We start from the raw sequence: 17747 nt of genomic DNA on the forward strand, positions 1-17747 counted from the left end.
TATTAAAAAAGCTTCAACTTTATGGATTGTGGCCTTATCATAAGGCAATTTTACACCAGTTAGGAAATGGTTAATATATGAACGCATGAAAGTAGTTTTTCCTTGCTTTGTTTTTCTTCCTCAGAGATGGAAGATTCAAGGGACGTTATTATAAAAGCCGCAGCGTCGGATATTTGTTTAGAACCAGTAAGTCGTTGTTATGGTAACGCAAAGTCATCATTTCGACTATATGAGTTGTTACGAAAGGTTATTTTGAACTTCGCGCCATTGTAAGGTCTTCATGGGGAAGATGTTTTGTCGACATACTGAAATACTTATTATTGTACGCATATCATTATTTGCATATCTACACGTGATGAACATGAGATGTAGCAATATTCTGTAATGATCTTTATTTTAGATACTGAACAGTAAAAACTCCGTTGCGCCATCTTTTGTTTACAAGCTCAGCAGTGGAAGGCGGTGAGGGTGGCTGGGTTATAGAATGCTGGTATTCTGGCGTCTCCTCCTTTTCTAGCGACAAAAGATTCAGTCTGTTGCCACATGTATTTACCAGCGTCCATCATTCATTGGTAAAAGGTAAATAAGGGATTTTATAATTATATCAGTGTAAGGCAAGTTCGTACTTGAACGATGTTATTTACTGGTTAATTAGGTAAATATCTTATGTGAAGATGATCCCATAGGGAAAGTAGCTTTCACCCAGACACTAGTAGAGAAAGCAACTACTTTGTAATGTCTTTACATTTAGATTTGCTACTTGTGATGTATCACTGCTACCCTAAAATATGGCTTTTAAAAAATTACCGCTAAATAGTAATTTATGAGTTGGTCATTCCCCATAGATGTATTGTTGCAGCCTTTATCCTAACTTAAGGTCAAGACTCATGCACTGAAAGTGACAGGTTGATGGTACATTTAATGGTAATCTTCCCAGAGACATGGGACTACCATAATTTGCATTTATTTTATATCTTGGCTACAGCCCTTCAGTGGGATTCCTTTAATATTTTCCAAGTTGTTTTTAAGTTTCAATATTTTTTATTTCTTTTGAAAGTGGCAACTAGCATTCTGTAAGTAGTCATTGTTTACCAGCCCCAGTGGCACCAAAGACAGATGCCGTTGTAGTATAGCGACAGATTGATATACTATCTCAGAATGCAACCTTTGGCACGGTTATCCTTAGGAGTGGCGATTTATCCATACCTGTCTAAACTCTCATATTGTTCAAGTTATAATGACTGTCCCACAAGGATTTTTTGGTATAACTATAGAAGTAACCAACGTTACCAACTCTCATTATATTATGTCCCTGAACTATTCTAACTAAGACTTACCCTTTAAGCCTAGTATGAGTTGGGGGAGCAAATTTTGTAAGGGTAGTCATATAGTGGCTTAGGTTAGGCTGTTGCTCAGTAGCAGATGAATGTTGCGCCATATTGGCTGGTGCAGGCGTGTGCATTTGGTCTGTCAGGCCCTAGATTAGGCCTAGGTTAGTTTAGGTTGGGTTAGTTTAATGCAAAATAGTGTGTTTTTAATTAATCTTGATCTTGATTTTAGGGGATAAACCCACTTTTGGAAATCTTAAAATTCCAAAAGGGGGATTTTCCCCCCAAAATGAGGGTCAAAACTAATTAAAGCACAGTATTTTGCATTGGAAACCATAAAAATATTAATAAAAGAAAACATTGGTTACTTCTAAAAATTTACCGATTTTTTCATACAACCTGGGTGTGTCCAATGGTTTTTGGTGTGATTCGTTCGATTTTTACCTTCATTTCTGTCGGAAATCAGTAGTTTCTGAGATGTGACCCATTTTCTGTTATCACAGAAACTACTAATTTTTGACAGAAATTTAAGTCAAAAATCATCAGTCACACCAAAAACCATTGGAAACACTCAGGCTGGATGTCGTTTCAATACTGGAAGCCCTGGAAAGAAGGCAGGGTTTGAAGTAAGTAAAATAATCCTGACCTAACCTAATATAACCAACCTAAGCTAACCTAAACTCCCCCCCCCCCCAGCAAGGTCTAACCTTTGGAGATGGTGGGTCAGACTCCACTGGCGGCACACCCAGGGATGCTTTCTTGTCGCACCTGAAGTTGTACGTGACAGTGAGGACACTCCACCTCATTTTGAAGGACCCTGTGCCGACACAGAAAATTGATGGAAGCCACAGGTTATTGGTAAAAAGCCTTGAAAATCTATCGAGGCTTTAGCGCACACCCAGTTCACGGGAGAGACATGGCGGGACAGACTTCTGAATCTGGAGAAGTGCGGGAAACTTTGCTCATTGGAGGAAGGAAATTAAATGTGATTGGTTGATGAAGAGGGAGAGATAGCTGTGATTGGCTTTCATAAGTCACGTGATTCCAACGCTGTCAAGTCGGTGTAAAACATCATCAAATGCATATAAAACAGTTTTAAATGTATATAAAAAGCAGACAACAATGCTGGCGGTAAACATGGCGGCACGGCGGCATGGTCCAGGCTCTTGCTGTACAGTACTGAAGGAAAAAATCAGTAATCTTGTAAACCTTTCATTTCTGAGAGCAATGACACATCCTGGTGAGTACAGCAGCATGAGGTGCATAGGCTGATAGATAGAACAAGTTCAAGTTTTACGTGGGACCGATACTATAGTTTGACCCTCATATTAACCCAACCTAATTTATTCCTAACCTGACCTGCTTTATGTAAACCTAACCCATACAATCAATCATTTCCTGTGACACCCCACGGGATGCATAGGGCCTCGATGAACTCTCTCCACCAATATTTGTCTCTTTGCCATCTCCTTCAGGTCCCACCAACACTCCTTTCCTGCTTCCTTTTTCATTGTCCTCAACCAGGTTTCCCTCGGCCTACCTCTACCTCTTCTTCCTCTAGCAGTCCACTCTGGCACATCCTGTATTAAACTACCTTCTTTTCTGTATATGTGCCCCAGCCACTTCCAGCGAGACGGTCTCACATATTCATTAACTGGTTCCACTCTCGTAATATCCCTTACTCTTGCATTTGTAACTCTGTCTTGCCGCTTAACCCCAAGATCCTTCTCAGTATTTTATTCTCAAATTTCAACATTCCAACAGCTCGCCAAGCCTGTCTAATCTCCTCAATTTCATTGTTTAATGATCTATTAGATGATACAATCATTCCCAGATATTTAAAGTTTTCTACATTCTTCACCACTTTATTCCCAATTACATAATTGATTTGGTTCTCCATGTTCATATTAATAATTTCAGTCTTTCCACAATTTATTACCAATCCCACTTTTTCTCCTTCCTCCACCAGACAATCAAGCACCCTTACACATACATCATTTTCTAACCTAATCATTATATACTGTAATTGTGTTTTTGGTAAGCCTGTGGTTTAGTGTAAGAGTGCTGTAAGCAGCAGGAATACCTCACAGATACACTTCTCCTTTTGCTCTGGTTGTTTTCTATATTTTTCTAATCCTTTTTATGGTGGTAAACAGTTGTTTACTGATTTTCTTTTCCGGTTGTTTATATCAGTGTCCATTCTGATTTACTGGTACTTATGTTTGTTTTTCAAGCATAATGGCAGGCTAAAATAACTGCAGATCATCCAAAATTTATTATTAGAGCTGTCCTAGCCCTTATCCAAAAAAGGGGTACCTGGCGTAAAAAACTCACTTCTTATCAGTAGTATCTGCAGAAAATCAGCCAATACCGATGCCGATACCAGCACTTTAAAAATGGGCCAATACCACCGATACCGATACAGCAATATATCTCTATAATAAACCCCCATAGCCCCATTCGCAAATCGATATTTACAGAGATATTGAATTTAAAAAAAAGGTCCCAAAATACCATACCTTGGATGTTGACCCTGCCAGTCCGTGTAAAAAAGATGCGTGTGTTTGTACATGTGTTTCTCCTTCTGTCTACTGCGCATGCGTCTTCTAGGTCTGTTTCAGCCACACATAGGCATACTTTTGGTCACGTGATGGTGTTCTACCAATCAACTTGAAGCGCGCTCTTTGATTAATTCTGAGTAGAAAATATAAATCCATCTCGCTATGGCTTGTGACAAAGTAGGACGATCTGTGCACCGGGTTTGATATTGATTATTTATCTGTATTTAAGCATTTCCAGTCGGTGGTTTTTTATTCAATTTGAGTGATTTTTGCCTTCGTTTTCTGTCGAAAATACTTCATTTCAGCTCCTCATCCAAAGTTCATGATTGGAATAAGAGGCAAAATGAAGCATTTCCGACAAATATGAAGGTCAAAATCACTCAAATCTCGTCAAAAACTACAAGAAAAATATACTGCACGACCTGGACCATCATATCTCTAAGGTAAACATTCCAGTGCAGCAGGTTAGGTTTGCTTGGGTTAGGTTAGCTTTGGATAGGTTAGGTCTGTTTGGTTAGGTTAACATGTTGTACAGTATATTTTGCTGGTGGTTTTTGATGAGACGAATGATTTTTGTCTTCTTTTTCTGTCTGTTAGGTTAGATCTGTTTGGGTAACTGGTTGTGCAGTACCTTATATTTTCCTGGTGGTTTTAGATGAGATTTAAGTGATTTTTGCCTTTGTTTTCTGTCGAAAATGCTTCACCTCCTCATCCAGTCAAAGTTCATGATTGGAAAAGAGGTAGAATGAAGCATTTTTGACAAAAATGAATGCAAAACCACTCAAATCTCATCAAAAACTACCAGAAAAATATACTGTACAACCTGGAGGTGTATTGGCAACTTGTAAAAATTTACCACAAAACCTGTCTTACCTAATATAACCTAACCCAGTCTGACCTAATCTAACCAGTGGTAACATCAGGTAAACACGCTGAAATGGAAAACCAAATAGATATTGGTACAGTTGCATAGCTTTTATGAAGAGTTCGCCATTACGCTCAAGAAACAAGACTCGTCGGGAAAAAACATTGATGTTAACAACAGAGAAACAAAATCAATACAGAGCAGTTGTTTATTGCCATTAAAATAATAAGAAAAATGTGATATACCAGTATAAACTGTAACAATAAAAAGGGAACTAGTAAGGTCTTTCTTCTGCTTGAACTAAACCATACATTCCTTGTATATTCCATGGGTAATCCTTAACTCATCATGTCCGACATATATTCCCATTAACCCTTCTCCCAGCCTGGCATTTCTAGGAAAATCATCTATTTGTAAAGTTTCATATCTCAGCTAATACAAAACCAAAAAAAAGAAACTCTCATAATACTCAACAGTCCTTCAACTTCAAGCTGATTGCCTTAGATAGCCCATGAAATGCGAGTAGTCAAAGAGAGTGAGTGGGGAAAGGGGGCAATTTTTGTTTTTTTGCCAGTGTCTGTATGCATGGAAGAGGTATGGTGACACAGCTAAGGCTTAGACTAGCCCTCCACAATAATAACACTTCCAGAAGACCGCAGTCCACCACGAACACCATTTCTGTGTATATTTTCCAAAAGTGTGGTGAGATTGCTGCTGAAAATCCAGTAACCATAGCAACGACCTTGAGGCAGGCTGCCTCACACACACACACACACACACACACACACACACACACACACACACACACACACACGGAGATGTATGTTTGGCATGCATTGTCACTTGATTCTAGTACCACTGTGCCACTATAAGTCTGAGTATTACAACAGCTGCTACAAATACTACTACTACTTCTACCACCACCAGTACAACTACTACTGTTCTACTGCTACTACAACTGCCACTACTACTACTACTACTACTATAACTACTACTGCTACTACATAAAACCTAAAAAATCAATATTGTGAACAAAATAGTTATTCACGTATATACTGTCTACAATCAAAAATATTTATCACTATAACAGATTTTTTTTTCCTGTGATTTGTAATTTTTCATCATAACAAATATGTACACATACAAAAGCTTTCAATAAATAATAAGGCACTGACTTCATCATGAAACAAACTTTCTGCTTCTGTTATTCACATTAATGTACACAGAGCAGTAAAACCATTTTTTCTAATTACACAAAAACCCAGATATGTACTAAACTAACACCAACTTAAGCATATGACCCAGACTTCTGCAACTCAGTCTTTGAGTGATACTCAGAGGAACAGGTAGTGCACAGTGCCACCTGACATTCAGCACACCACCACCTTGTCATACGGCATTGTTGTGGTTGGCGCGATGAATTTGCCCAAACATAGCAACGCCGGAAGATTTCTTTGCCTGCAGGTGTTGGAGGCAGTGCTTCCATGTACAGTAGAAGTCCGATTTTTCGGCATCTATGTGACCAGGCAAGTTCCGAAAAATCAAAATTGCCGAATTATCAAAAACCTTACCCACTCAATACCTTATATGTTTCGGTGAACACTATCATCACTACTCATATCATTACAAATGTGTTTGGAGAGAGTATTGTTTGATACTGTACAATGCTGTAATGAATACAGTACTATACATGAATATGAAAAATAAAGAAATTAGTGAACATACTGTATATAAATGTAATGGTACAGTAGGCCTACAAGTTCACATGCACTTACCTAAACTTATAGTAGGTTCCTTATTTACATATGTACAATAGAAGGGGTTGATTGGAGTCTGCTACTGCTGGAAGAAGTCCCCAGCAGTAGGTCCTGCAACAGGCTCTAAGGACTCATGGAGAATTTCAAGACTGACGAAAAAAATCGGAAAATCTGCCGAACAATCAGAGATTTTCGTAAATGGGACTATTTCTCAAAACTGCCGAAATGTCAGATTTGCCAGGGAATTGGATGCTGAAGAATTGGACTTTTACTGTAATGCCTGCTGAGGTAGTCCCTACACAGCATCCTGTCAGGCAGTTGCTGTACACTGTGCCTCCATTTCCCAACAGACACTACTTGGCCATATCTTTCCAGGAGGCCGTGAATTGCATCCATCTCAAACTGTCCGAGGGATGTGCTTGTCTGTGTTACATTCTTGTAAAGAATGAAGGCATTCAGTACACAGATGTCAAGTACATGTAAGAATGTCTTCTTGTGCCACTTACAGCATCGTCACAGACAGTCAGTGGTGCCAATCTGTATATCAGATTTATCAACTAGTCACGTGTTGAAGTTATAGTCAATAACAGCATCAGGCTTGAAGACTGGCTGCCTCGTTCTTTTATCGACCTTGCCTGTGTTTACCAACTTACCTTCATGGACCGTGGAGAGGACATTTATCTTTTGCTTATTGTGTCTGTGAATAGCAAGGAGTTTACCTGATTTCAAGGTCCTGCACTCCCCCTTCATGGTGCCTCTGAGAAAGGATGGCCAGTGTGTCCTTTTTGCATGGACAGTGCCATACCATCCAATTTTGTGTTCTTGCAGGTACTTTGCAAGACTTGGCATCATGTAGTAATTAGCGGTAAACAGGATGTGGTTGCCACCAAAGTACCTGTCCATGAGCTTCTTTATCACTGAGCCAGAGAAGCCATGGGGGTCATTCTTCGATAACTCAGCATTACTTGCTGTATACACAGCCAGTCTTGCAGTCACACAAAACAAAAAACTTTATTCCAAACCAATGTCTCTTTGATGGTATGTACTGTATGAAGGCAAGGCAAAACAGCGACTTGTCAATAACAACATTCTGGAATGGTCTGAAATATGATCTAAATTTTTCCTTCATTTCCGAAATCGAGCATGGTTTCCATAATCTATCGTTCGGATGTGGGCCCATGTTGGATGAGAAATGCAGGTACCTGAGGATGTCGAGGTACCTGTCTCATGGTATATACTTACCGGTACTGAACAGAGGTGCTGAAGGAATATCATCCACTAACCAGTAATCATGAATATTGTGTTTTATTATGTGAGGCATCAATATAGTCACTGCAAGCCAAACATATATCTCACTTACATTCGTCATTGTCGACTCCTTCATTTTCGCACTTTCACAAATGTGCGAGGTTTCACCCCAATTACAGCAGTATTCCCTGAATGCATTGAAATCCATCTCTCTGTTGGTAAGAAAAGCTATTAGAAAATCAACAGAGTGGATGTTGCATTGAAAGAGAATTCTGGCTGCACACCTGCGTTTGTCTCATCAAATACAGGTACTTCAGGCTGAAACCCTGTCACTTCCTCCCAGGTAAATGTTTCAAACATACCTACTCTTGGTCCCTGCTTTGCCTGCCATGTATGTTGCCTGCCATGTATATTGCCTGCCCCGTGCCCTGCCCCTTGCCTGCCATGTATGTTGCCTGCCATGTATATTGCCTGCCCCGTGCCCTGCCCCTTGCCCTGCCCCTGCCCCTAGCAAGGCGCTGTGGTGGTGAATCAGGCGAATAATCATTTGATGAGGCAGGTGATGATGGTGGTGGTGGTGATGATGCTGGCGACGGTGATCCTGGTGGTGATGGCAATGGTGAAATCAGGCGACGGGTGCATCTCTGCCAGCCATAAAATGATCGTTGCCGTGCACCTGCATCTGCATACCCAGACCTGCCTGACTGTGGTGAAGAGGCAGGGTCATGTTGCAAGGCAGATGGAGAAGCAGGCCAGCGTGGTGAGACACATGGTGAGGCAGGCCGGCGTGGCAAGGCACAAGGTGAGGCAGGCTGATGTGGTGAGGCAGGCTGATGTGGTGAGGCACATAATGAGGCAGGCTAGCGTGGCGAGGCACATGGTGAGGCAGGTTGAGATGCAAGATGAGTAACAGACCGAGTGGAAGAGGCTAGTGTAGTGGCAGATTGAGTGGAAAATTCCACGGTAGGATTGGAGTCACGCGCTGGTGCGAGGCTTTCCCTGTGGCATTTCCTCCTCCCACCTTCCTCCACCTCCTCCTTTTCTCCACTCCTTACCTCCTCATCCATCTTCTCCACTGTGCCACTATCCCGCTCTCCAGGACATCAATATCATCTGAACAATTTCCATCATCAGAAATGGCAGATGATCGTACAGGGGGAAAAGATTGCCTCACAGTGGAAAACTCATGGTCACCCTCATCTGATGAGTACATTTCCACACTCAGCATGGTGAGGTCGCTTTCCCCACTCTCAGTTGGCAATAATGGTAAGTCCAATTGTCTCCCTATCGCACTATTGCCAATGCCTCTGGCTCGTAATCGTGAGGTTGCGAGTTCGCGCCCCGCCCGGTGGCTACCGTGCTGGGAGGGATAGCGCTCTCCTGTAACCCTAGCAGGGCTATATGATCTGATGAGGTCTAGCTTGGGGATTAATCCCTTTTACCCCCTGGGGGTAGGGGGGTTTCAAGAATACTCCCCCAGTATCTCTGCTTGTCGTACGAGATGACTTAAAGGGTTGGTGGTGGGTTAGTGCCCCACCCCGTAAAAAGAACTAACTAAAAAAGTGAATAAAGCGCCTCGGACCTGGACGGACCATACGTTGACGACTAAGGAACGGACAAAGGACATTCTTAGGGTGGGAACATGGAATGTGAGAGGAGTGAATGATGAAGTGAAAGAGAGAGAGATTGTTCAGGTGCTTGAGGATGCAAAAGTGGATATATGTGGATTGACTAAAACTAAATGGAAAGGTGAAAGGGTGAGAGAATGGGAATATGGTTTAGGTATATGTGCAGGAGTCAGTGAGAATGAGAGGGCAAGAGAGGGGGGTGATTGGGTGAGGAAGGTGAGAAATGTTAATATTGTGGGTGGGGTTATGAGGCGTAGACCGAGAAAGACATGGGACGAGGTCATAAAGTGTGACCTCAGGGTTAAGGGATTGAACAGGGAGGCTGCAATGGATCGTGCAGCTTGGAGAGCCGCCATTAGGCGACCAAGGCCGACACATGCAAGCATGTTGGAGCCTTTAAAAAAAAAAAAAAGAGAGAGAGAGGGAGTATGTCTGATGATAAGCAAGAAGTGGAAGGAGAATATAAGAGAGTATGGAATAGTGGGTGCAAGGATTGTATGGGTGAGGATGAAAGTAGGTGTACAAGCGTGGGCAATTGTATGTGTGTATGCCCCGACAGAGGATCGAGTGGCAAGAGTGAAAGATGAGTTTTGGGTGAGAGTAGAAGTATGTATGGACAAGCTTGAGAGGAGCGAGAGAGTGCTGTTGATTGGAGACATGAATGGCAAAGTTGGGAATGTACGAGTGGATGGAGTGGTTGGTCAGTGGGGTGTGCCAGCTGAAGTAGATGGGAATGGTAGTGCTTTGGTGGACATCTGTGCTTGTAAGGGGTTGGCAATAGCCAACACCTACTTTTGTCATAAGATGATCCACCAGTATACATGGAGAGTAATGAGGCGGATGGATGGTGAACTTGTTGAACGAAAGGCAATGATAGACTACGTGTGTGTGGATAAACGAATGAGAAGACAAGTGTTGGCTGCAAGAATGTGGAGAGGGTGGGGGAATGGAGTGTCGGACCATCACTTAGTGATGGCCAAGGTAGAGCTCCAAAGAAAGTGGTTGAGGAGACGAAGGGGAAGACAGGAGGAAGCAGCTCCTGTGAGAAGAGTGGAGAAGCTGCAAGATAGTGAGAAAATGGCAGAGTATAAGAGCATAGTGGAAGAAAGATTGGGAAGGTATGAGCTAGAGCAGATGGAAGGGGTGGAAGACGTATGTAAGATATTCACGGAAGAGATAGGCGCAGCGTGTGAGGCGGTTTATGGAGTGAGGAGGAGATGCAAGGGTGTGCAAGGGACAGCATGGTGGAATGATGAGGTGAAATGAGCTGTGGAACAAAAGAAGAAGGCATATAGTGAATGGTTAGCGAGTAGAGGTAGGGGAGAAGATGAGAGAGAGAAGAGAGAGGTATATGTGAGCAGGAGTAGGAAGGTTAAGAGACTGGTGAAGGAGAGTAAGAAGAAAGTGGATGAAGAGTTTGGGAGGAATCTGAGTGTGAAATGGAGGGAGAGTAAGAAATTGTTTTGGAAGGAGGTAAAGAAAGTAAGGCAGTGTGAAAGGGGAAATAGTAGGGGAGTGAAAGATAGGAATAATAGATTGTTGGTGGAGAAGAGAGAGAAATTAAGGAGATGGAAGGAGCACTTTGAGGATTTGTTGAATGTAGAGAGTGAGAGCAGTGCGAGTATAAGTGGTTGGGGAATGGCTGGGAGAAGAAGAGATGAGAGGAGGGAGGAAGAGATTAGTAGGGCAGAAGTAGTGGAAGCGATGAAGAAGATTAAGTTGGGAAAGGCCCCAGGAATTGATTAAGTGTGTGGTGAAATGCTTAGGTATGGGGGTGAGATTGTTGTGGAGTGGATATGGAAGTTGTGTAGATTGGCTTGGGAAGAGAGAAGGGTTCCAGAGGACTGGAAATCAGGTATAATTGTTCCTTTATACAAAGGAAAAGGGGAGAGAGAAGTATGTGGTAACCATAGGGGTATTTGCCTTCTTAGTGTGACTGGTAAAATATATAGTAGAATACTCATTGATAGGGTTAGGCATATGACAGAGGAGCTAGTTGGAGAAGAACGATGGGGATTTAGGAAGGGAAAAGGGGGTGTAGATCAGATATTTGTTCTAAGATGTTTAGTGGAGGAGTATCTAGAGAAGGGAAGGAAAGTGTATACTGCCTTCATGGACTTGGAGAAACCTTATGACAGAATAGATAGGCAAGGTATGTGGAAGGTCTATCTATCTATCTATTGCCAGACGCCTCAATCCCATTTAGGGTGGCCACAAACAAATCGCCTCCAAGTCGCCTTGTCCCCCGCCATTTCACTGCCCTGCTCCCAACTCACACCCCCATCTCTCATATACCTCTCCACCCCATCCCTCCATCTCATCCTCGGCCTCCCCCTCCCTCTTCCCCCCTCCACCTCACTCACGTACACTGTCTTCGTCAGTCTTTCACCCTCCATCCTCTCCTCATGGCCAAACCACCTCAGTGTTTTCCTCATAACGCTTCCTATCATATCCACATCCACACCACAACGCTCCTTTATATCCTCATTCGTCAGCCTGTCTCTCCATGTGACTCCACAGGCTCCTCTTAAATAACTAATTTCCCCTGCTCTCACTCTTGACTTGTGTCCTTCCAATAACGTCCAGTCTTCACTTCCATACGTTAGAGTTGGTATCACAATACTGTCATGTAACTTTTTCACTTCCATGCTCACTTCCCTGTTTGTTATCACTGCTTTCAAAGAACCAGCAACCTTTCTTCCCTGCTGTACCCTTTCAAGCACATCACCCTCCAAACCTCCATCCTTACTCATCACATTACCCAAGTACTTAAACGTACTCACATTTTCCAATTGCTCACCATCCAACCTCGCTGTACATTCACTGACTTCACCTCTCTCAAAGACCATCACTTTCCTCTTCCCTACATTCACCTTTAGATTCCGTTTCTTACACACTCTCCTGAACTCATCCACCAAGCCTTGCAGCTCTCCTTTGTCTTCACTCAACAACACAGTATCATTTGCAAACAACAGTACAGGGAGTTTCCAAACACTACCCTCTCTCATTAGGGCCACTCCAACATCCGGTACCCTACCTTGTACCTCTTTTATTACCCCATCCATGTACAGATTGAACAATCATGGAGACATGACACATCCATCTTTCAACCCAACCTTCAAAGAGAAAAATTCACTCAGTTCACCATCCACACACACTGCAGCCTTAGCACCATCATGCATACTTTTCACAGCATCCAACAACTTCCCATCTACTCCATATATTCTTAATACATTCCACAATCCTTGTCTATCCACCCTGTCATATGCTTTCTCGAAATCCATCATACAACTTCTTTCCCTTCTCTAGAAACATTTCCACTAAAGATCTAGGAATGAATATTTGATCTACACAACCTCTTCCCTTCCTAAAGCCTCCCTGTTCTTCTCCAACTAATTCCTCTGTTTTTTCCCTAACTCTGTCAATAAGTATCCTACCATACACTTTTCTTATTATACTAAGACGACAAATGCCCCTATGATTACCACACACATCTTTTTCCCCTTTTCCTTTGTACAAGGGAATAATTATTGCTGACTTCCAATCCTCCGGAACTCTACCTTCCTCCCAGGCCAATCTGCACATCTTCCACATCCATTCTACTACTATGTCTCCCCCATGCTTCAATATTTCACCTCACACTTCATCAATTCCTGGGGCTTTCCCCAATTTAACTTTCTTCATTACATCCACAACTTCTATCCTACTGATTTCTTCCTGTCTTCTCACCTCCCTCCTTCTCCCAGCCATTCCCCAGCCAGTCGCCATGTTGAGGGGACCATCCAGGCACAGCCGTTTCTGCGGTGTACAGCGGGGCCGAGGTGGAGGTGGCCGTGACTTGGGCTGCGATAGAGGCTGCCGGGGACGACGCTCCGGACGAGGGGCTTAACGAACGTCACCGACAAAGTTCCGGGGGATGGCAAGTCTCGGTAGCCCGTTTTTCTCAAAGATCTGAGGGAGGAGAACGTGTAGCAGAGCCCTGTCACCCCCATAAAAAGCCTGTGCTGTAGCGACGCACATCGAAACCAGGAGATTCTTCTCCCCAGAACACCCAGGACCCCAAGACGGCATCTCTGGGCCAGGAGGCGCCGCCGTGCATGAGCAGAGCCCTGCACAGCAACACCTCCCGGCCCAGTGACATCTGTAGCCTCGGGACCCTTGGGTGACTGACGGAGCTGAAACTCCACAGTCTCACCCTCGCCAAGAGAGCGCCGAAAGTGCCGGGGGTTAGGTGCAACGATCCCGAGTCTGTGCATGAAAACATCAGCACCGGTGTCCCGATGCTTGATGAAGCTGTACCCAGACTTCACATTGAACCACACCACCGCACCTATGATCTTCGTGACTCCCGGCAGCTTGGAACTACTGCTGAATGCCCCCCCTCAACGGGTTGTAGACGGTGGCAGTAGCATGCTGGTCAGGCATCAGGACATCTGCCTGGGTCGACAGCTGGTGAAGTCTAAGGGTTCCGCTAGCCGAGTTTCACTAGCTCTGCAGTGATGCTCCCACGGCTGCTAGGCCAGAACAGGATGTTGGTATGTACGAATGGTGGCGGAGGTATGCGTTCTACTGAGTGCCATTCTAGTTTTTTATCAGCATTTATCCTTAAACCCTTGTGCCCATACCATCTCTCCACTTCCTAAATCTTTCCTCCGCCTCTCTTTCATTCTCTGCAGTCAGCACCAAATCATCAGCATACAACGTCTCTCACGGGAGTCCATTTCTGAAATCACGTGAGAGGGCTTCAAGTACCATGATAAACAACAAGGGACTCAAATCTGACCCCTGATGGACACCAACATTCACAGAAAACTCATCATTCAAATCTCCATTCACTCCTGCCTGGGTGAGATCTCTCACATACATGACCATAATCACTGTAACCAGCCACTCCTCCATCTCAAGCTTTCTCATTGCCCATTTCACCACCTCTCCAGGGATTCTGTCAGAGGTCTTCTCCAAATTAACAAAAACAAAGTACATTTCCCTTTTCTTCCCTATATATTGTTCCTGAATTTGTCGAACAATGGATATGGCATCTGTAGTCCCCTTGCCTGTCTTAGGCCCAAACTACATCTCATCAGTATTCACTCATTTTCTAATCATACCTTCTAAAACTCTCTCCATTACTTTCATTATCTGATCTAAAAGCTTTATGCGTCTATAATTTCCTCTTTCCAGGGCATCACCCTTCCCCTCGTACACATAATTGATTACACTCTTCAGTCAATCGTCTGTGAGAGTGCACTCATACATAATCATATTTATCAGGTCAGTGACTAACCTCGCTCCTATACATCCTGAGACCTTCAACATTTAAGCAGTCAACCCAAACACATCTGCAGCTTTCCCCACCTGCCTTCTGCCTATTGCCCCACTCACAGTAGCAGCGTCAATCGAAGGCCAAGAGGCCAAACACTGGATCTGCTGGCTCCAAACCTTCCCTGTCCCAGTCAAACTCCTCATTCAACAACCTGCTATAATGCTCTCTCCATGTGTCTTTAATATCCCCACTGTTCACCACTACCCTTTATTCATCATCCTTCACACACTGCTCACCTATAATATCCCTATTCTCCTTGTTGACCTGATTTCCCACCTTATATATCATATTTTTCCTTTCCTCATGATTTAGGTTATCAAGTAAAAGTCTCTGTGACTCAGACTTCTCCTTGTATACCTCTCTTCTACCCCTACGCTTGGCAGCCAAGTTGTTGTCTTTGTTACCACCCTTCTTCCATTCCCGGAAAAGCCTTCTTTTCTCCTTAACTGCAGCTTCAACATCCTCATCCCACTACCAAGCTACTTTATGACTTGGTGGGCCTTTTGTCCCCCTTTATGTCAGTGTTAAAACATCAAATATTCTCTGTTGAGTCACCTAGGTGGTCACATTGTTTTGTACCATTTATGATGTGCGAGAATCCATCCAAACGGATTCCAAGCTTGCCGAGGATACCATCGACATTTACCACGATATCGTGCCAATTTACGCTTGTTTCCTCGGCAAACCCATATAAGGTGTCATGTGATACCCTTTAAAAACACACACACACACACACACACACACACACACACACACACACACGTCACACAGAGCATGAGTACAGTCACAGCGTGGGGACAGGGTGGACTCAAGTGGAGAAGAAATGCTCAGTGGACCATGACGATGTACCTCACAGACATGGCATAGCAATAAATCGTTGCTTGACAGGCTGTGTTATATGTATCTTTTTTGTGTTGTAAGATTTTGAAAGATAAACAGGTGCTTCCTGCTGTGTTAAATGCATCTTTTTCCTTGTGGTAAGATTTTGGAACACAAACAGTTGCCTCCCGTGTTCTATGATTTCTGTGTTCTAGGATCGTACATTGTAGGAGAGCTGGCTGTACTTGTAACTTTGTTTGATGTTTAGAAACTATTTACTTTTTTATTAATTAAAATGTTTGTTGCAGATGTCTGTGGACGGGCAAGTGGAGGGGGGGCAGCAGGTCATATCTGAGGCGCAGCAGACACTAAATAACTTTTGGCCAAAAGTTACTGAAGACATCCGACAGTTGACACAAGTAAACCAAACTCATTTCACATCCTGGAATCATGTAACATACTGAAGGATAGTGCAAAAGAAAGGCATAAGCACAATCTCTGCTGCATTCAAAGCTTTTTTTTTTTTTTTTTTTTTTTTTTTTTAGAGAGAGAGAGAAAATGTGTGTTTTTCTTCCACATCTTTGTTTTTTTTGTAGTGCTGCCTACTTCTTTCCTCACCTTCATCATTTTTTTTCTGTGTCTGTCCTCCTCTCTTCCTGTTTCTGCCATTTTTCCTGTCACTTTTTATTAATCTTCTTTCCATTTCAGGTGGCTTTAAGTCTAATGGTTTCCTTTAAGCCAGGAAACCATTTACAACGCTGGGTGGTAACCATATAACCAACCCACACATGTTCTGTATGTGTTAGCAAGTGGGTTGGTGGAGGGTTAGTGCCCCTCCCTGTTAAACAATTAACTCAAAGACAAATGGCCACCCCTTATGGGATTATGGCATTGTGGCTGTAGATAGATAGGTTGGGGGAGGGAAAAAAAAAAAAAATCAAAGCCTTTACCCCCTAGTAGCCACATCATTACTGTATGTAAATGAAAGTGACTCAGAGATTTGAGCTGATTTCTTACTGATCTACGTTCTAATGGTAAATTATTTTGGTACTACATACATCTCAGATGATTGACATTTGATTTTTGATCAAAGAGATATTGGAGAACAAACGAAATATACCTGCTTAGCGATATTAAAGAAAGTTGCCTGAAAGCCTTTGATAGCATGTTTAATACCGATCCCGCCGACTGAACATGACGTCACCACACCAAACAAACTCAAATGTACCCAATTCAAAACCATAAGTAGCAGTGGAACCCTAACAGGAAGCACAGAAGCCTAACTGGGGGGCTTCACCCCCAGGACCCCCCAGTATTTATAACCTTCTTAATCTAGTGCAAACTAAGATGTGCATTCTGTAAAACTGGCGCCAAAAAAGTATCATGCGTTAAGAGCATTTGTTAAACATTGGCGCAGGCTGTCACCCAACCATGCAATGACGAAACAGTCACTCAGGTTGGTGAGCACATAACTGCACTTGACAAGAGTAATAGTAGAGGTCTTGGATGAAGCCATGGTGGTGCCGTAGTATTCCATGAGGCCAATACGAAATGCAGACGGATGAAGAGGCAACTGATCAGCGGGGCAGAGTGCAGGAGGCAGGCTGCTCAGCCGGTCTGTCTGGCTGCACGCGGTTGAATTGTTGAAATGGCAGGGACAACCAGGTTGAACAACAAAAAAGGGTATAGGTATATAAATGTTGAAACAGTAAATTGTCGAATAGTGATCAGTTAAAAAACGAGGGTTTGGTGTACAGTATATGTTTTTTGCGAGGACCAAAATGATTCTCAGAGTTTCTGATAGACTGCAAAATTTGCAACAAATATTTTGCAATTTGCTGCAAAAAACAGGTAAAATGCTTTATTGGTTTTAAAACTATAAAAATGTTTTACAGATTAATTCCCCCAAATAGCAGTTAGTACACCATTCTGACCCCTGGAATGAGTGAAAGTACGTGTGTAGATACGGACACCCAGTGTGGTAGATTACTGGATGGTTACAAATCGGATACTTGGGTAACAGTATGCCTCATGGTGACTGGCTTCCACTCACAGACAACCGCAAAGTGTAATACTGTAACAGTTTATGCATTCCACTTTCACTTGAAAGTGCCTCAATAGGTACCAGGGATTGAAATAAGCATTTCTTTTGACTTTGGTAACACTTCAGAATAAATGGAAATGATGGTACTGTATACCTTTAATAGTTAATGGTAAG

General features: G+C 43.0%; 1 protein-coding gene across 1 annotated transcript in view; it reads left to right on the top strand.

Annotated features, from left to right (window-relative positions):
* Nucleotides 1-461: 461 nt before the first annotated feature.
* The window catches only part of LOC145415051 (nuclear transcription factor Y subunit gamma-like), a 174536-nt gene continuing 157250 nt past the window's right edge, over nt 462-17747 (top strand). The window contains exons 1-2 of the mRNA XM_080284466.1: nt 462-579; nt 15838-15948. Coding sequence (XP_080140592.1) covers nt 15838-15948 — 111 coding nt within the window. The 5' untranslated portion in view covers nt 462-579. The remainder of the gene's footprint in view (nt 580-15837; nt 15949-17747) is intronic.

Source organism: Coenobita brevimanus, chromosome 101 (genome assembly GCF_032717465.1).
Source record: "Coenobita brevimanus isolate Jiangsu-jjx chromosome 101, ASM3271746v2, whole genome shotgun sequence".
Lineage (NCBI taxonomy): Eukaryota > Metazoa > Arthropoda > Malacostraca > Decapoda > Coenobitidae > Coenobita > Coenobita brevimanus.